This window comes from Nansenia antarctica (assembly GCF_963989245.1).
Source record: "Nansenia antarctica genome assembly, chromosome: 16".
In the NCBI taxonomy this organism is placed as follows: domain Eukaryota; kingdom Metazoa; phylum Chordata; class Actinopteri; order Argentiniformes; family Microstomatidae; genus Nansenia; species Nansenia antarctica.
The window spans coordinates 10,195,068-10,216,233 of NC_137686.1; the positions used below are offsets into that span (position 1 = coordinate 10,195,068).

Sequence of the window (21,166 nt, forward strand, 5' to 3'; positions counted from 1 at the left end):
TTATTATTATTATTATTATTATTATTATTATAATAGTTAAAAAGAAGATAGATTCATCCATGTATTTATAGTAACTTGTGGTCTTTGGTCACAGAATAGGAAGGTTGTATCCTCCAATGGATTCTGTATTTGACCTCATTAGAAGAATTGTAATAACCAACACATGGTCCTCAGTGTTAGGAGTTAAGTGTAGGAGTAGGATTGGAGTATCAGACTGTTTAGTGGTCACAGACATCATAGTTTTTTACGGGATGGTTCAACCTATTTTCATGATTAGATAAAAATGAATCTTATTTCACTATTGTCCTCATAGTGAAATCCTATCCAGGAAACATTCTTGTGGTGAAGAAAGTGCAAATGCAGGTGCAAATGACTGAGTGGCAGACATTGTATATACTTCTGATTTGTTTTTAGGTTTGGTTTTATTGTGTGTTTGATTATATTTTCTGTTTCATATTTCAACGTTTGCTTTCATTGTAATTCTGTATATTCTCAGTTTGACAATAAATCTGCGTCAAACTTCATTTTCTTGTATGATTTTCTTTGAGTGGGAAAACATATAGAGGTGAATGGTTTACTTTTCAAAACAAGTGAGAAAACAGTTTAATTTGGATGGAATGTATACCTATAGTGATCTGTCAGTGAAATATAATTAGTTTTACAGTTTGGTACATGAGAAAGGTCAAATGGCACTGGTGGTGCCAAAAGTTCTCTAAATGGCACAATTTGGTGGTCCGTCTGGACATACCTGTACTAACACCTCTCCAAAGTGTCACTGGCTCACATACTAGCATCTAACTTGGGACAAGTACTAATCATACATTGGAATACTGATTACATACAAAGTCCTAGCTCTATTTGCTACTACACAGTAACATCTATTTTGATTCTGACACCCCACAGGTGTTAGCTTTCATCTGATACCAAGATTATTACAATGGCCCTTATGGTTGTGGAGATATTCTATATTCATTGTGGGCATGTCACTTCCTGCAGGTTATAATTCTGCTTCATTTTGTATTCAGTTAATTATTGATGATTGTATATCTTTGTCATGTGTAGAATGTTATTCTGAAGTCAGATCTGAGCATATCCGCACAAAACCTGAAGGTGGTATCCTGGCATTGGTATTATTTTTCAGGTAGTGGATGAGCACAGCGTGCCAGGAAAGGACCATGTGGACAGCCTGGCAGAGTAACCAGGCTGTCAGCACCATCCTCGGCTTGTGACAGGAACCCTGCTGGTGACAGGAACCCTGCTAGAACCCTGCTGGAATACGCCTAATTTGTTTATTTGTGTGTGAGTGTGTGTTTATTTGTGATTATTTAAATAACAAATGTTCTGTTTCGAATATGAATCTTTTATCTCCTCTCTGTAAATAGTTATTTATTTAACCTCAGGGTTTTTAAGAGGTTAATTTGTTTATTTGTGTGTGAGTATGTTTTTTGTGATTATTAAAATAACAAATGTTCTATTTCAAATATAAATCTTTCATCTGAGTTTTATTTGATCATTTAGACACATTGCTAATAGCAAGTGATGCAATCCACGAGAGAAAGAAACAGGTCTGATCATTTTATAACAGATCCTTTCTCACAAAGATAGACATGCAACTTGAATAAAGTATCGTACCTATAGGCCCATAGCACAGTCATTAAAAATCATTAAAACAACAGATTCTTCCTCTACAACATCAGAAGGATACGACCATTCCTTACCAGAGAGGCAGCGCAACTCTTGACCCAGGCACTGGTCATCTCCCGCCTGGATTACTGCAATGTACTCCTGGCTGGGCTCCCCGCTTCAGCCATTAGACCTCTGCAGCTCATCCAGAATGCTGCTGCCCGGCTGGTATTCAACCTCCCCAAATACTCGCATGTCACCCCTCTCCTTCGCACCCTGCACTGGCTCCCGATAGCAGCTCGCATCAGATTCAAGACCCTGGTGCTTGCATACCAGGCAGCTAAAGGGACAGCCCCTGCCTACTTGAAGGAAATGGTAACCCCCCAAACCCCTGCCCGCTCACTCCGCTCCTCCACCTCGGCTGGCCGACTGGCCCCACCTCCTCTACACAGCAGTCGGGCTGCCCGATCACGTCTCTTCACAACACTGGCTCCCCGCTGGTGGAATGAGCTCCCCACGGCCGTCAGAACGGCTGAGTCACTACCCATCTTCCGTCGTAGACTGAAGACCCATCTCTTCAGGTTACATCTTAACTGCTCCTCCTGAGACATCTTCTGACCCTCACCACTACGTCTCCTAAAGACACCCGCTTTCCCCTCTACTGTGTCCCTAAGAACTTCTATTGCCCCCCTTGTACTGTTTCTCAGTTTCTCCAGATTTCTTTAAAAGAAATTAGTAGAAGGCGATAGGGAGAAGGTTTTTTCTTCTATCAGTGGCCCCGGGCCCGAGCTAGATTACTCTTCCTGCAACGAATGGTGGATTGCTGATTCACATGCTTAGTATTCAAATGTATTGATTGTAAGTCGCTTTGGAATAAGGCGTCTGCTAAATGCCAAAAATGTAAAATGTAACAACAGCAAGTGTATATCATCTTCTGTCATGTCACAAGAAGCAAGATGCTGGCTCAAGGGATCTTGAAATTACACAAAACAATACTGTTGTGGAAAGACAGTTCATCGCTGCAATATGTGCACACAATTTTGTTTTAGTTTTTTGGCTCAGTCATCATGTTGAAGTTTGGACTGAAGTGTACGTTGAAGCCCAAATCCAATTCATCCCATCCCAACACTGGGTGTGGTTTTAACCTTAAAATATCAAAACCTTTTTATCAAATGGGGACACTCACTGGCATGTTACACAACAAAAGTATTCCTTTCATAAACAGTGTTTTCCACAGAGACATCAGCCAGAGGTGTGACACTATTTACATCCCAATAACCACTGTAATGAGCTCCATACCAATTGTCATGAGCTCATTGACCATTTGGCTGGGTTTCTGTGGAATGTTATTAACCCTCCGGTTGTGTTCATGTTTGCCCCCCCCCCCCCCCATCCTTGGTGTTCCCGGTCTAATTAGACCGGTCTGATTAACTGCTTCATATCTTAAAAACTACATGGTCAAATTTGATAAATTTGGTACCTGGTCAAAGCTGAGACCTGTGAGATGTTAAACAAATGAACATAGATATGACCAAATTACTGTAATGTGACTAAATACACAGTAGAAATTGAATATTTCATTTCCGTTTTTGAGAATTTCAAATAAGAAGGCCAGTTACACCCTGAAACTCTATATATCTCTGCCAAACAACACATTGGATCAGTTCTTCAACATCTCAACATATACTGTGCAAAATTTGATGAGACATAAACAATGTAGACTATTGGTTAACCTGAATAACTGCAATATAGAAAGAATAGACACTGAAAATGTATTCCAAAATGAACATTTATTGTAAAACAAATTCACAGAACATCAGAATGAATAGTCGTGTGTGTGTGTGTGTGTGTGTGTGTGTGTGTGTTTGCTTGCAGAAGCAAGAAAGCCAGGACATATACTATACCATTGCCCAATCATAGCTGTTACTGTAGTGTTGCATGTGCATATAATTCTATTTTGATGATTGGGTTGAGAGAGGAGGTACACCACAAAACAGTGGTCAGGGTCAAGGTCTCTCTGCCTGTGTGTGTGTGTGTGTGTTCACCCACAGGAGTGGCATTTTGCAATCAGGTCAGAGTGTGCCTTGCAAATGTAGGCATCACATTTGTAGCATGTAAGGCTTGTTTTATTGTCTCTAGGGGCACAGAGCTTGCATCTTTGCCTTTTCCGCCCCTGTCCTTGCTGGGGGGCAGCGGCTGGGGCAGCAGCTGGGGCTTGCTGACTCCTAACCAGACTGGCAGAGGCTGGTGTGCGGGGAAGGTGCTGGCGCCTTTGAGTTAGAGGAGTAACTAATGCTTTCCCGAGCTCTGCCAGGAAGAGTCTCCTCTTGAAACTCTTCCCCCGATTCCACACTGGGTCGATCGCCATCCATACCACATATGCGTTACACGCAGACACATCCAGGATGTTGTGGAACACTGCCACTGGCCAACGGGCTGTCATTCGCTGGCAGGTGTACTGTACATGCCAGTAAGCTGCAATGAAAGAAAAAATAAATAAGAGGTTGGAAATAATATTGAATCTGTCGTACACAAAAATGCATTGTTTCACACGAATAAAAGTAAAAATGAAAATGCATGATAGATGAAAATATACATTACCTTATCAAGGCAGTCCACACCTCCTTTGTTGCTGTTGTAGTCCAGGATGATCTGGGGCTTCCTGTCCTCTGTGGTGCTGACAGCAGCGTCTTTGTGTACCGTGCTCATCAGGATGACATTTTTATTCTTCTTGGGAACATAGGACACAAGACAGTGTGTGGCAGTGAAAGCACATTTTGATGAGAGTATCTCTCTCCCTCTGGTTGACACCAGCGCAGGGGGAAGTTCAGGCTTGTTCTTCCTCACTGTCCCCACCATGGTGAGCTTGCGTTTCAACAGCTCCTGACCAAGCGCATATGAGGTGAAAAAGTTATCACATGTGATATTATGCCCCTTGAGACCGGCTGTCATGTCCAGCACAACACGCATGCTCTGGGTTTTTTCTGGCCTTCCATCAACAGGTTTTCCAGTGTAGACCTGCATATTCCAGGCATAGCTGCTCCTGGCATCACATGCTGCCCAGATCTTGATTCCATACTTGCCTGGTTTGCTTGGGATGTACTGCTTGAAGGGACAGCGACCTCTGAAACGGACCAGGCGCTCGTCAACTGTCACCTCAGGGCCTGGATTGTACATCAGTGGTAGGCGCTCCACCCACCTGTCCCAAACGTTCCTGATGGCAGCCAGTTTGTCATTTCGCCAGCGGGCAGGTCTTGTATCTCTGTTATCAAATCGGATAACTCTCGACAGGACATGAAACTGCTGTAATGACATAGTGGACCGGAATATAGGCCTCCCGCACTCTGCATCCCACAGACTCTTTGTAGCCTCATTGTTTGACCGATATACTCCTGCTAGAATCAACAGACCTATGTAGGCTTGAAGGTCTACCTGGTCCAGTGCTCTCCATGTGTCCCCAAACACACTCCCCTCCAGGTTTGTCATGTCCAGTACAATTTCCTCAATGGACTCTGGTAAAAACAGTTGGAAGCTGGACTTGATGTCATCCACACGAGATGTAGCATACCGCGTTGGTCCTGGTGTCATCCTTATGATGTTTTCCACTCTCGGTCTGCTTGCTCTAAACAATGTTTAGTCTGGAAGGTCTGGTTCGGATGGGCAAATAAGCACGGGAAAGAGAAGGGTTCCCATAACAAACACCTAATTGTTTAGTTTGAAATGTGTCAAACTTTATATATGAGGTATTTGAACAGGTCTGATACATCCTGGAATGTTGTAGCTTGTTACAACTTGTGTTATCCATTAAATTCCTATGGCGGTCATTTTTGACCGGGAACACCACCGATGTTACAAAGTTGACTAAAACCTCAAAATTCAATGCCAGTGGTTAGTCAGCAATTTTATATGTTCAAATGCCTAGTGTGGAGGATATCATAAGGCCTTGAGGCAATCAAATGTAAAACACAATATTTATGATTGATGAAAGTTGCTCTCGGTCAGATTTGACCGGGAACACAACCGGAGGGTTAAAAAGGCACAACAAAATACTGGAAAGAAACATCACACAATAATGAAAATGACAACAACATACTACTCATAAAACATACATTAAAATAAGATCAAACATGACTATACACCCAACTATTAATACATTCAAACGTAATAACATGGAAAAAAGGGGTTTGACGATTTGATCACAGACAGGATGTCTGCTAGGTGCCTCGTTCATCTGTGACACAAAGGACCCAGAACACTTGTAAAGTGGTGTAAAGTGGTTCCTTTCTCTTGCTTCTCTAAGAGCTCTTATGGTTGAAACTCACTTGATCCATATTCTAGGAGGTGTAATTAGCTCACTGACCTGCGGTGACTGTCTGACTGATGCACCATTTGATTTGGTTGAACTCCTGTGTGGTATTGACTTCTTTGACCCCTGCATGACGCCTGCATGGCACATCAGCTCAGTTGGATAAAAAGGGGAAAGTTCCAGCAGGTAAACGGACCTACATGCACCTATAACTATTAACTATAACACTGCTTTACATTGTTAGCTGGCTCACAAAACAAGCTGTGTTAGTTGACTAGCGAGTGTGTCATTGATTTTCAACAAAACTGAAATGTATTTACAAAAACAAATCTGAATATTGAACAGCTTCCACCCCACAGATGGACATGTGTTTGTGTTGATGAGAAGTGATAATATCTTGTCTTCCTTATTGTTGTATTATTAGTATTTTTACCCCTCAGTAACCCCTCAGAACTGAGGTAGAGCTTTGCTTTGTATCTTGCTTCTCTAAGAGCTCTTAATAAACTGAGGAGACTTTGTTTCATCACATCGTGTACCTTAGTGGTAAGTTCTTGTAAGCCTAGAAACTCACGTGTATCTTTATTATTGATTAATTAGTAGAAATTACACGACAAGAGACAGCTGTATGTCACCCCTCATGGTTGAAACTCACTTGATCCATATTCTAGAAGTGTTGCTGAGTACAGTGGTAGTAATCATGTTTAGCCTTGCAAGATTATTTGTGTACAATCAATTATATGTCCCCTTATGCAGTGCAGCAGTCTTTCACCACAATAATTAGGATATTAGAAGAATTATGTAGTTGCATATCATTTGCGTTACTTTATCCATATGTAGCATTTCGAAATGCTTAAACAAGTTGAACGCGGGCGCTTTTATTTTAAAGAAATGTACCCGAGCTAAGTTGTCGGAGTTCCAGAACACAGCTACGAAAAGCAAGTATATCCAGCTGCAGCCTACACGCGCATCACCCGGACGCTTGGACACCATATTTGGTTCGAGCGCGTCATCATACCGCGCCTGCATATTTAACAATTATGCTTACATTATATAATCCAATTAATTAATACATATATTTCAGTATCATCCGTTCTAATACTTTTTCATTCTTAACATTGACACAAAATAAATAAATAAACATACTTTTTCCATTCTTAATACTGAAACAACACTAAATAAATAAATAACAAACATCAGTATCCACAATGTAATACAGAAGAAAAAGACACAGAAAACCACACCTTACTTTCCAGAAGATTAACAACCTTCCCTTTCCTCATTTTGGTATTTAAAAAAAATAATTTCTTTAAACCTTTTTTTAAATAGAGCAATATTTCTGCTTTCTGCTTTCCATATTTTCCTCTAGCCCATTCCATATGGTAACTCCGTAGAATGATATGCACCTGCTCCTGAGATGGGTGCGAGCATAACCCTTGTTAAAGTTGTGGTTACCTCTCAAATGACATCCCTTATCCCTCTCTATAAATCATTTGTTAATGTTACCTGGGAGTTCTTGAGTCTTTGCTTTATACATTAACTGTGCCAATTTAAATTTGAATAAGTCCATGAGCTTTAAGGCATTTGACATTAGGAACAAGTTATTTGTGTGATCACGATATCCGACCTTATGTACAATCCTCATAGCTTTTTTCTGTAGTGTAATCAATGGGTTTAAAGTGCTTTTATATGCATTTCCCCATATCTCCACACAGTAACTCAAATAGGGTAAGACAAGACAACAATATAGAGTATACAACATCCTCTGTTCCAGAATATGTTTTGCCCTACACAATACTGCAATACTCCTTGATACTTTGGATCTAACGTATCTTATATGAGATTTCCAACAGAATTGACTGGGCTTATTGCAGACTCTCAGCTTTAGGTTAAGAGTATTCACATCCACATTGAAGGAAGGGTTTATGAATTATAGCTCTTTTATATATAATAACCAAAAGTAATTAGACAATTGACTCAAAAGCTGTTTCATGGGCCAGTGTGGGCTATTTATTCCTTCATTATTTCTTTATCAATTAAGCAGGTAAAAGGTCTGAGTTGATTCCAAGTGAGGCATTTGCATTTGGAAGCTGTTGCTGTATACGCACAACATGCAGTCAACAGAGCTCTCAATGCAAGTGAAACAGGCCATCCTTAGGCTGTAAAAACAAAACAAAAATCCATCAGAGAGATAGTGGGAACTTTAATAGTGGCCGAATTAACTGTTTGGTACATTCTGAGAAAAAAAGAATGCACTGGTGAGCTTGGCACCACAAAAAGGTCTGGACGTCCATGGAAGACAAGAGTGGTGGATGATCACAGGATCCTTTACATGGTAAAGAAAAACCCCATCAAAACATCCAGCCAAGTGAAGAACAGTCTCCAGGAGGTAGGCATATCATTATCCATGTGTACCATAAAAGAAAGACTTCACACAAGCAAATACAGAGGGTTCACCACAAGGTGCAAGCCATTCATAAGCCTCAAGAATAGAAAGGCCAGATTAGACTTTGACAAAAAAACATCTAAAAAAGCCAGCCCTGTTCTGGAACAGCATTCTTTGGACCGATGGAACTAAGATCAACCTGTACCAGAATGATGGGAAGAAAAAAGTATGGAAAAGGCTTGGAACGGCTCGTGATCCGACGCATACCACATCATCTGTGAAAAAACGTGGAGGCAGTGTGATGACATGGACATGCATGGCTTCCAATGGCACTGGGTCACTAGTGTTTATTGATGATGTGACAGAAGACAGAAGCAGACAGATGAATTCTGAAGTGTTTAGGGATATTCTGTCTGCTCAGATTCAGACAAATTCAGCAACGTTGATTGTATGGTGCTTCACAATACAGATGGACAATGACCCAAAATATAGTGTGTAAGCAACCCAGGACTTTTTTAACCTCATAGGAGCCAACGGACCCCCATCGGCATCCGAAGTGATATAAAGAGTTTACCTCGATCAATTCTCTTCATCGATATCACATTTATTTTCACAATTTTGCATGCTATACAATGCCACCATTTTTTTCCCGAGACGGTAAACACGACCTAAGTCACATCCAGTTTTGTCCAACTGGAGAATGTGTCATGTCCGGTTTCAACGCCGAATTTCCATACCATTGGTCGGCCAACCCAAAAAAATCCCCCCCCCCCCCCCAAAAAAATAAAAATTATCTGATACATGAGAAAGGTCAAAGGTCAAAGATGGTGCCAAATAATCTCCAAATGGCCTAAACATATAGGTGTCCGCCTTAACATACCTGTACTAAAACAGGTACAAAGTTGCATTTGCTCACATTACTAGCATCGACTTTGGCACAAGTACTAATAAGACCCTGCAGTACTGATTGCTAGATGATTTTGGCTTCGTTATCAGGTTTCCAAGGTGATATTCACTGGAAAAGCTGTTGTTTTTTTAGGCGGAGACTGAATTTGAGATGTTTTATAATGTTCTAGCTCTATTTGCTCTGACACAGTAACATAGATTTTGATTCTGACACTTCTACAGCCACCCCACAGGTGTTAGCTTTCATTTGATAACAATATCATTATGAAGGCCCTTGTGATTGTGGAGATATTCTATATTCACTGTGGGCATGTCATTTCGAGCAGAAAACCAGAAAAATGAGGTGGATAAGAACGTGCAAACCAGCAGCTTTGTGTCGAAAGACACAACTCTGTTTCCACAACTGTCTATTAAACTGAATGACAAGAAGGACCGTGTGGATCTGGAGATCTCCTCTGCTGAAGTGACAGACTCTGCTCTCTACTACTGTGCTGTGAGGCCCACAGTGACAGGAAACACAGAGACACTGTACAAAAACCTGACAACATGCACAGACAGAAAGCCATTCCATAAGAACAATACATTGTTGTTATCAACACCATTTAAGTCCACATTACAGTTGAATCACAATTAAAAATCTGACACAATCTTCCTAATAATACATGATAAAATACAATATTACTTGATACTGATATTGGTAATTGTCACATGTAAAAGTAAATACTGCCCAAGTTAATATTATTTAAGATATTTCATTTGCATATACTATCATTGTGTCACGCTGCAGTATAACCATTGTTTTCCACTCCCTTTTTATTTACCCTTACAATACCAATCAGAAAATCAACATCAGTTATATTTCAAAGACACGTAATATGATCTATGTAAAAACACAGAGCTTTACCCACTATAGGACCGACCCAAACCATACCGTGCTGACTCTAATATTGTCCTTTCTAGTCCTGTTACAACGTCTATGCTGGGTGTGTAACCAGGCCAGACCAGTACAGCTGGCTCAGTTTAGCTGTGGTGTGAATTCAGGTACAATGTGGTTAAACTGGGAGCAGTAATTCCCTCCGAAGCCAGTAGGGGGTGCTGTGTAGACGTAGATCCACATGTAGGGGATGTTAGAGTGAAGAAGTGTAGTCAGGTCTCTGTGTTCTCTCTGTTTGTTACTCAAAGATCTGCCAAGATGTTGCTCCTCTCGTTTCTCCTCTTTACAGCTCTTTCAGGTGAGTTACAACATGTATTGATTGAATGCTTAGTTTACTCCGTTTATGTGTTTTAATTGTAGCAGATCATACTAGTATATTTTAACATTTAAAATGTAACAGTCTATGTTTAGAGTATATAATGGTAAATTCATACGTATATACAGTTACCAAATACTTTTTGTTTTCAGGAATTAGTTTTGGGGATATAAAGCCAAACTCTCCAGAAGAGCATGCTGTGGAGGGGAGAAATGTCCACCTCTCCTGTAAATATGATGACAGCAGTATCTACAACGTACAGTGGTACCGCCAATATCCAGGATCTAAACCAGAGTTCCTCCTGTACATCTCAGAACAGGGCTCTATAGTAAACGCTACTCCACCATACCCTCGCCTGTCAGCTAACATCCAGAAAAACGAAAAGAATGTTTCTCTGGAGATCTCCTCTGCTGAAGTGACAGACTCTGCTCTCTACTACTGTGCTGTGGCGCCCACAGTGACAGGAAACACAGAAACACTGTACAAAAACCTCACATGAACCTACAGTACATGAAACACACCTACATACACTGAACTATGCTAAGGGGAAGGGCTTGTGGCAGGGGAGGGGCTAAACAGAGAGTGAAGTACATAAACACCAGGATGGAATGTTCAGTTATCATTTGTCTCTGTTTCATGTAAGATGATGTTGTTGTGTTCTCTGCTGTTCCTGAACATAGTTATGGGTAGGTGATATAATGTTTTACCATGATACTCATTGTGTTGCTCATATGTTTGAATCGTTTGAGTTAAATAAAGATCAAATTAAATGGAATGATCAATAATGTTGTAAAATAATTTTCTGTCCAGGTGTCAGTTCTCAGGACCTCACTCCAGTCCAGACTGAAGTGTCTACTGTAGAAGACACCAATGTTACTCTCTCCTACAACTACTCCAAGACTGCTACAGGTTCAGATGAATTCTTCTGGTATCGACAAGATGCAGGAAAACCACCAGAGTTCATCGTGTACATCACAGGATGGCATGCAGATCCGGTGAATCCAAACACAAGATTGTCTGCTAAAGTTAGTGGAAACCGCTTGGATCTGGAGATCTCCTCTACTGAAGTGACAGACTCTGCTCTCTACTACTGTGCTGTGAGGCCCACAGTGACAGGAAACCCAGAGACACTGTACAAAAACCTCATATGAACCTACAGTACATGAAACACACCTACTGACACTAAGGGGAGGGGCTTGTGGCAGGGGAGGGGCTACAGAGGCAGTGAAGTACATAAGAGAGGATGAAACATCCAGAAACAGCAGTGCTCTCTGTCCCTTCATCTCTGTTTCATCTAAGATGGTGTTGCTGTGTTCTGTGTTGTTCCTGGTGATAGTTATGGGTAGGTCATGTGATGTTACTCATGCAATTGAACCAAATTAAATACATACTCATTTAGTTATGAAATGAATGAGTGAGAAATGTCAAATTCATATCCCTGAATAACTGAATATTTCTATATGTTTTAATATGCAGGTGTCAGTTCTCAAGACGTCACTCCTGTCCAGACTGAAGTGTCTAGTTTAGAACACACCAATGTTACTCTCTCCTACAACTACTCCAAAACTGCTGCAAGTAATGATTACTTCTTCTGGTATCGTCAAGATGCAGGAAAAGCACCCGAATTTCTCATAACCATATCAGGGTTAAGGACCACAAGGCATGCAGATGACCGAAATCCAAATCCACGAATATCAACGAGACTGAATGATGAGAAGAACCATCTGTATCTGGAGATCTCCTCTGCTGAAGTGACAGACTCTGCTCTCTACTACTGCGCCCTGCAGCCCACAGTGACAGGAAACCCAGAGACACTGTACAAAAACCTGACTGAATTAACGTTCTTTGGAGAAACACATCAACAGAAAGACTGATATGTTCCATTGAAAATGCATTAAAACTTTGTCACTCGTCAGTTTGATGTTCTGTTCAATTATCTTTTTTTCAGCACTTTTGCATAAGTAGTGTACTGCTTCACAGTATTGTAGTAGTCTTATTTATTTCTTAGGAAAAGACTGACATTTAGAGTCGTATCTATTCAATTTAATTAGTAGATGTAAAATTATAAGAAACTATGTTTGATTGTTTGAAAAAGGTCATGACTCAATGTTCACCTCCTCATATTTCCAGGTGCCAGTTCTGGACAAACTATCCAGTCAAACCAAGTATACAGAGAAGAAGGCAGCAAAGTTACTCAGGAAACCCAGAAACCCTGACTGACATCCAGTGGCGTGCAGTCAGGTGAGGCAGGGTAGGCAGTGCCTCACCCAGGCATTTAAGAAAGAAAAATAATATCAGTCTTTTTAAGATATTTTTTTATTATTTTTTTATCTCAAAAAAATATATTTTTTAAATTAATTTTACTCATTATTCTTAACTTTAATGTGTTAATATGTTGTTAAAATTAAAATAAATGATGTAAAATGTGTTGTTTTACAAATATAATGCATGCCCTGGCACCAGGAGAGTTTGCTCCCAGAGGCTGAGGCAGACTGTGCTTGTGCTTCTGTGCTATGCGAAGTGACAGACCAACGGTTTCGTAGGTTTGCGCATGCGTAGTCTGTTCTCACATTGTCTTCATTGGTGGACGTTGAGGCACCGTCCCACGCTGCTTCTGACAGCATGATTGATAGTTTGCGTTTGGCTTGCCGTAGCGGCATCCTCTGCTGTTCGCGCCGCGGTTCTAGGTGAATGTAGGCAATGCCATACAGGCTGTTGCGCTACGCTATGTGTAGTTATGAGATAACAATACATTTGACATTTTTGACCAGCTATTTGATAGTATAGTATATATGGGCTATGTGATTGACTTTAGTATAGTATATTAGCCTACATTACAGTCATTTAGCCGACGCTTTTATTCAAAGCGACTTACAATAATTGCATTTAACGTAGGAGTGTACTGCTTTTTTAAGGCAAAATGAAGAATAGCAAACTAAAAATACAGTATAGCAATATAGCAATAGCAATAGCATAGAGAAGAATAGCAAACTAACAATACAATAGGTGCAGGGAGGATTCTGGTAGTAGACCTACTTCTTGAAGAAGTGAGTTTTGAGCCTGCGTTAAAAGATATAAGGGCTATTGATTGCCTTTATAGTATGCGCTATGCCATTTGAAGTCTGGCTGCTGCGTTAATCGCATGATTTTTTTTTAATAGCTCACTGCCTACCCAGCCAATGACCTCACTGCACGTTACTGCTGACATCCCAGAAACCTCCCTGACTGACGTCTCATGAGAGGAAAACAGTCTCTTGGCGCTTTTCCACTACCGCGCTGACGCGGGCCGCATTTGTATCCGAGCCGTGCCTAGCCGTGCCGTACTTTCAGAAACGCTTCTCCATTATACGGAGCGACCCGGGACTTTAGGAGGAGTTACGTGTCATAAGAGCGCTTCACTGTAATAAGTGCCGCTATACAGCTCAACGGGGGGAAATGCGATAAGAATTATGTCAAAATGCAGCATTATCATGCACAGATCAGCCTTAAAACATGTAACGTTAAGTGCCTGTTACTTGCCGCTTTCAGTTCGTCACATCAACGGGGGAAATGCGAGATGAACTCTATGCGAGTTCTATAAATTCCTCCGTTGAACGTAAAGTCCTAAAGTGTTTTAGCGTTCCCCCTTTCCACTGGTAATAAGGAATTGGCAAGAATAGATCGATATAAAAAGATCAACATTTAAAAACAGATGAAGAGAATGATTACAATATAGAGATAAAAGTGTTATTACTGGAACTGTATTCTATTAGCGGGATAAGGCACTCTCTATTTCGGGCTAAACTGTGCAGTGTAGCCGGCAACCGGACACTTCCATAAATAACAACAAATATGTAATATGTAAATCTGTATAATACCACGTTCATTGATAAAATGACGCCAGGGATGGAAAGGGGTGATGGCAGTTTTAGAAGGGGGATGATGAAGCTTTGGACTATGGAACGGTACAGCACAGCACAACGGGGGGAAATGCGATAAGAATTATGTCAAAATGCAGCACCATCATGCACAGATCAGCCTTAAAGCATGTAACGTTAGATATATAACGTTATACAGGGAGCGATGTATTTCTACGGAAAGGCTGTGCTTCTCTCATTGTGTGTGCTTTGTGTGTTGTGTGTGTTTCTCTCATTGGAATGACGCGGGGCTCATACAATCGCCGCGTTTGTTATAGATACGAGTGCAGCGCTGTCTTGCTGGTAGTCAAATATATTTATTTATACAGCATATGTTACGTGCCTGTTAGCCTACTTGCCGCTTTCAGTTCTAGTAGATTTGTAGTTTAGATCTCGCAACCAGGGATTAGGAAGCGATGTATTTCTACAAAAAGGCTGACTGACGCGGGGCTCATACAATCTCCGCGTTTGTTATAGAGTGCTCCGGTGTCTTGCTGGTAGTCAAATATATTTATTTATATATACAGCATATGGATGTTACGTGCCTGTTACCTGCCGCTTTCAGTTCTAGTAACCAGGGAAACGCCAACATGTGTTAAAGGGAGCAAGACGCGAATCTACCGGCATTTGACTCATAAGGGGAAGGGCGAAAATACCTGGACGGCACAGCTTGCGATTCCATTGAAGTTACAGGGAACTATGTGTGAAAGAGGCTTAAATGTTGAAATAACAGTAATACAATGTTCATTGATAAAATTACATAAGGGATGGAAAGGGGAGATGGCCGATTTAGAAGGGGGATGATGAAGCGCTGGACTGAGGAACAGCAAGGCACAGCACATCGCCATAATAGCAATTTTTTTGTTATGCTTGTTGTAAATAAATAAATAAAAAAGTTCTATGATGCATTGTGTGTCAGACAGTCTGCTGAAGTGACAGACTCTGCTCTCTACTACTGTGCAATGCTGCCCACAGTGACAGGAAACCCAGAAACACTGTACAAAAACCTCTACAGACCACACATTCTTTATACAGCATCAGATAGAAAATTAGTGCTATTGGATGTTATTAAAGTTATTATTGATATCATACACACACATATACACACATATACACACACACATATATATATATCCTCTCTCTCTCTCTCTATATATATATATATATATATATATATATATATATATATATATATATATATATATATATATATAGGAAGTAGTATTTAGTAATGATAATAAGATAATGCCTTGCTTTTGTATATAAGATATTTAGTGTATTTATTTAGCATATCATTTATATGCTGAGGTATATGTCCTGAGGTAGGCTAATTATTTGTAATTACTGAGTAATAATACAAATAAATAAAAACACCAGCATCTGTAAAGGAAATGGTTCCTCTAGAAGTCAATGTTAACACAGTTGAGAGTGAGGTCAGATTTCAGAGTCAGATACATCCCCTTTTCCTCTCTGCAGAAAACTCTCAGCCACGAGCATCACAGCAACAGAATACAGTGACCAAGACAGAGAAGTGATCTAGTATATCTCTGTTCCACATGGAGAACTCACTCATACTGGTTCTCATTATGGCCTCAGGTGAACAATATCTAATCTAATTATTTATTCTAGTGTTGTGTAAACATAATACAATAGATCATAATTGATTTTATTATGGTAAATCAGTAAATATCAAGTTTTGCTGTCCTATGGTTGATGCAATGAACAACATTATAGTGTTTTTTCTCTCATAATTGTGTTATTGTATCTTTATTACAGAGCTGATAGCTGAGGATTCCATTTCTCCTGTAAAACCTGAAGTCATCAGTAGAGAGGGAGAATCTGTCACACTGAGCTGCACTTATGAGTCAAACGATGAAGGTGTTTACCTTTACTGGTACAGACAACATCCTAACCAGGCACCTCAGTATCTACTGCATAAAGGTGCCAGAGGATATACAAGACAACATACGTCTGATAGTCGTTATGAATCCACAACGTCCCAGACATCAACTGAACTTGTCATAAAGCGTCTAACCCTGGCAGACACAGCTCTCTACTACTGTGCTCTGGATGATGACTGGCTATACACAGTGATACAAAGTCGCTAGGAGGATGTGCAAGAACCCTCCTGACTGAAATGCTTTGTTGTGGTCTGGATCAGAATCAAACATTAAACCACAATCATCTACCAGAGGGTTAGAGGCATCAGACAACTGTAGTCACACCTGGAGGAGCAGTCTTGTCTTGACAAAAGTTCATCATGAAAATGTCATTATTTTTTTTTTTTCCATGAACATTAACCGTTTTTAATGTATGTAACAGTTTTTACTGAAGGCCTAGATTACTGCTGTCTGTGGATGATATGGCTGTTGACTGTTAAGATTGTGAAACTGATATTTCTGTGAGTGTGCTAATTTGAGTAGTACAGTATAGTAAGATCATCAACATCCACAACTTGCTGCTATTTAATTACAGTACAGCTTTCAACTCAGTTTCTGACAGTGGGGTGAGCGTTTACACAACAGTTACCTGGGTAGCAACCACATGTGTACCAAGATCAACAAACCAACGAATATTAAGTAACGTATTGTTCTTATTAAGGTTAGTGTAGAAGGTAGAGAACAGAGAGTAGCCCTCATTTCTACTCTGGCCAGTCTTGTGGTGCTCCATATGGGGCGGTGACCAAATCTAGAAATCTCAAAGGATCAATCACGGTCCTCCTCATAATTCATACAGTTTAGTGGAGCAGTGTGAAAGTCAACCTGAAGGGGGCGACGTTGCAAAGCAAATGTTCCTCCCTGATTCCAGGCGATGCCATCCTGTCAGCACAGCAGACACCTCCCCATAGGAGGCTACACAGGACACAAGATGAGGAAGATGAAGAATGAACAGTAGGGTAGAGGGAGTCAAAGCTCAGCTCACAGCAGCACATGTACATCAGAGTGTGTTTGCTGCTCTGCCTCTTCCATCTCACCTCACAGCAGACATGGAGCACTGGCTGAGGAACCTGCTGAGTCTGCCTCTCTGTCTTGGTATGACACCACCAGTATTAATCTCCTCTAGTTTGTTACTTTAGTTTCATTTAGTATTTGTTCAGGAAAGAAAGCACAACAATAAGCACAATCAGAAATAAGTCCCCTCTAGAATGTTTTGCTTGATACATTTCTTCCAGACACACATATTCATAAATGTTGTTGTTTTCCAGAGTGCAGAGGAGAGGACTCGGTCACCCAGCCAACAGGAGATGTGACTGCTACTGAGGGAGGTCTAGCCTCACTGGGCTGTGAATTTGATACTACAGATCGAAACCCCTATCTGTTCTGGTACAAACAAGAAGCTAACGACTACCCCAGGTTCATGTTGAAGAGGTTCACATTTGGAGACAAAGGGGAAAATGCTGAAGAATTCAAAGGGAGATTTGATGCCAATCTCAATATCACTTCCACTCTGAAGTCAGTTCCTCTGAGGATCCAGAGGCTGCAGCTGTCTGACTCTGCTGTGTACTACTGTGCTCTGAGGCCCACTGTGACTACAAGATATACAGCTCCTGTACAACAACTATGTTCATAGGTGCCAGTGTCCTTCAACCATCCTCTATATCTGCATATACTACACATGGAAATGCTGTTTGTATGTTCAGTAATACGTTGATCTGTGTAGGTTGATCTAGTGCTATATCCATTCATCCACTGTGTGTGTGTGTATGTGTGTGTGTGTGTGTGTGTGTGTGTGTGTGTGCAAAGTGTTTTATGTGTGTGCGTGCACACTTTCGCGTGTGTTGCATGTGTGTGTGTATGTTCTTCTATCTTTGGACGGAGGTGATGTTATGTTACTGTACTGCAATCATGTTGTTTCTGTATTTTTACACAACTGGTGGCTGGAGATTCCACGTCTCCTGTTACACCTGAAGTCCGTGGAAAAGAGGGAGAATCTGTGAAACTGAGCTGCACTTATAAATCTAAGAGGCACGCTATTAGGTTTTACTGGTTCATGCATTACCCTGACCAGGCACCTCAGTATCTGCTGTATAAAGGTGCATGATCATTGAGCAGTACTGGACATACCTCTGATAGTCGATATGAATCCATAACACACACAATATCAACTGAACTTGTCATGAAGCATCTGACCCTGGCAGACACAGGTCTCTACTTCTGTGCTCTGAGTACTGACTCAGACTACCCAGTGATGCAACAGCTGGAAGAGGCTGTACAAAAAGCTGAGCAGAGATAAGATGTTATTATCTAATGAGGTCAGAAGTCATATCCAGACCACAACTTTACATCAGATGCACTCTGGTAGAGGCTTTAGGTTATCAGAGAGACTGTGGTTGCACCTGGTCCTGGAATATATCCTGCACACATGGATGGATACACACACACACACAATATATATCCTGCACACATGGATGGATACACACACACACACACACACACACACACACACACACACACACACACACTCACTGTATCCAATCTTAAATTACTTTCATCACGTTTTAGACAGACAGGCAAGCAGGTAGGCAGACAAGACAGATAGTGAGACAGACAGACAGACAGACAGACAGACAGACACACTGAAGCTATAGAACAGTAAACCTGCCCCTCCTGTTTCCTTGGTGGGTGTGGTGACGTCCCAGCTGGTTGTAAAGCCCACAGTAACACACAGAAGAAGACTTTAGAGGAGAGTGAAGGCCTGCAACAGTCTGTCTGGAGATGGAGAAACCCCTCAGTGTCCTGATTCTAATCATCACTACAGGTAAACAACACATGTAAACAACAACAACAAGTCTCCTGATATCCTTATTATCACCATGAGATTATTCATATTGTTACGAAACAATCGTATGAAAATACAAACAAGAATATTAATGTAGATAGTCATGCTGATATAAAAACATATATCATATACATATATTGTTTTTAATAATTGACATAATTGTTTTCCCACTGCAGGTTTAGTATGTGGTGATGAAATGACTCCTGAGAAGGAAGAATACACCCATACAGAAGGAGGCTCTGCGACACTGAGGTGCTCCTATGATTCAAGCAGCCAAAACATCCACCTTTTCTGGTACCGGCAACATCCTAACCAGGCGCCTGAGTTTTTACATTTACATTTAAATTTTTGGCATTTAGCAGACGCCTTATTCCAAAGCGACTTACAATCAATACATTTGAATACTAAGCATGTGAATCAGCAATCCATCATTCGTTGCAGGAAGAGTAATCTAGCTCGGGCCCGGGGCCACTGATAGAAGGAAAAACCTTCTCCCTATCGCCTTCTACTAAAACCTTTATTTATTTATTTATTTTTTACTGGAGAAACTGAGAAACAGTACAAGGGGGGCAATAGAAGTTCTTAGGTACACAGTAGAGGGGAAAGCGGGTGTCTTTGGAGACGTAGTGGTGAGGGTCGGAAGATTTCTCAGGAGGAGCAGTTAAGATGTAACCTGAAGAGATGGGTCTTCAGTCTACGACGGAAGATGGGTAGTGACTCTGCCGTTCTGACAGCCGTGGGGAGCTCATTCCACCAGCGGGGAGCCAGTGTTGTGAAGAGAAGTGATCGGGCAGCCCGACTGCTGTGTAGAGGAGGTGGGGCCAGTCGGCCAGCCGAGGTGGAGGAGCGGAGTGAGCGGGCAGGGGTTTGGGGGGTTACCATTTCCTTCAGGTAGGCAGGGGCTGTCCCTTTAGCTGCCTGGTATGCAAGCACCAGGGTCTTGAATCTGATGCGAGCTGCTACCGGGAGCCAGTGCAGGGTGCGAAGGAGAGGGGTGACCTGCGAGTATTTGGGGAGGTTGAATACCAGCCGGGCAGCAGCATTCTGGATAAGCTGCAGAGGTCTAATGGCTGAAGCGGGGAGCCCAGCCAGGAGTACATTGCAGTAATCCAGGCGGGAGATGACCAGTGCCTGGGTCAAGAGTTGTGCTGCCTCTCTGGTAAGGAATGGTCGTATCCTTCTGATGTTGTAGAGGAAGAATCTGCAGGAGCGAGCTGTTGCTGCAATGTTCTCCGCACAGGATAGTCGGTTATCCAGGATCACTCCAAGGTTCTTGGCTGTCAGGGAGGGGGATACAGTAGAGTTCTCCACTGTGATGGAGAAGTCTTGGAGAGGGCAGGCTTTCCCGGGGATGAAAAGGAGCTCGGTCTTGTTAAGATTGAGCTTGAGATGGTGGTCAGCCATCCAAGTTGAAATGTCAGCGAGGCATGCTGAGATACGGGTTGCCACGTGTACATCAGACGGGGGGAAGGACAGGAAGAGTTGAGTGTCGTCTGCGTAGCTGTGGTAGGAGAGCCCATGTGAAGAGATTACCGAGCCAAGAGACTTGGTGTAGAGGGAGAAAAGTAGGGGCCGTAGGACAGAACCCTGGGGTACTCCAGTGGAGGGGGTTCGTGGAGAAGATAGCGATTCTCTCCAGGTCACCTGGTAGGAGCGGCCCGCCAGGTAGGAAGAAAACCAGGAGTGTGCGGTGCCAGAGATGCCCAGGTCTGAGAGGATGGAGAGAAGGATCTGGTGATTGACTGTGTCGAAGGCAGCAGACAGGTCAAGGAGAATGAGAACAGAGGAGAGGGAGGAAGCTTGGGCAGAGTGGAGGGCTTCCGTGACAGCAAGGAGCGCAGTCTCAGTGGAATGCCCAGCCTTGAAGCCGGATTGGTGGGGGTCTAAGTGATCCATCTTCCGGAGATAGTCAGTCAGTTGTTTAGATGCCGCGCGTTCAAGGGTTTTGGAAGGGAAGAAGAGAAGGGATACAGGTCTGTAATTGTGGGCAAATGATGGGTCAAGGGTAGGTTTCTTGAGGAGA

At 41.8% G+C, this 21,166-nt stretch overlaps 1 protein-coding gene across 1 annotated transcript; it reads right to left on the bottom strand.

Moving 5' to 3' along the window:
- Positions 1–3,664: 3,664 nt before the first annotated feature.
- On the bottom strand, positions 3,665–5,211 carry LOC308171935 (piggyBac transposable element-derived protein 4-like; the record flags this gene model as incomplete). Its single annotated transcript, XM_080546848.1, has 2 exons — positions 3,665–4,098; positions 4,245–5,211. The coding sequence occupies 2 exons, from the start codon at positions 5,209–5,211 to the stop codon at positions 3,665–3,667; spliced, it is 1,401 nt and encodes a 466-aa protein (XP_080402974.1).
- Between the last annotated feature and the right edge of the window lie 15,955 nt (positions 5,212–21,166).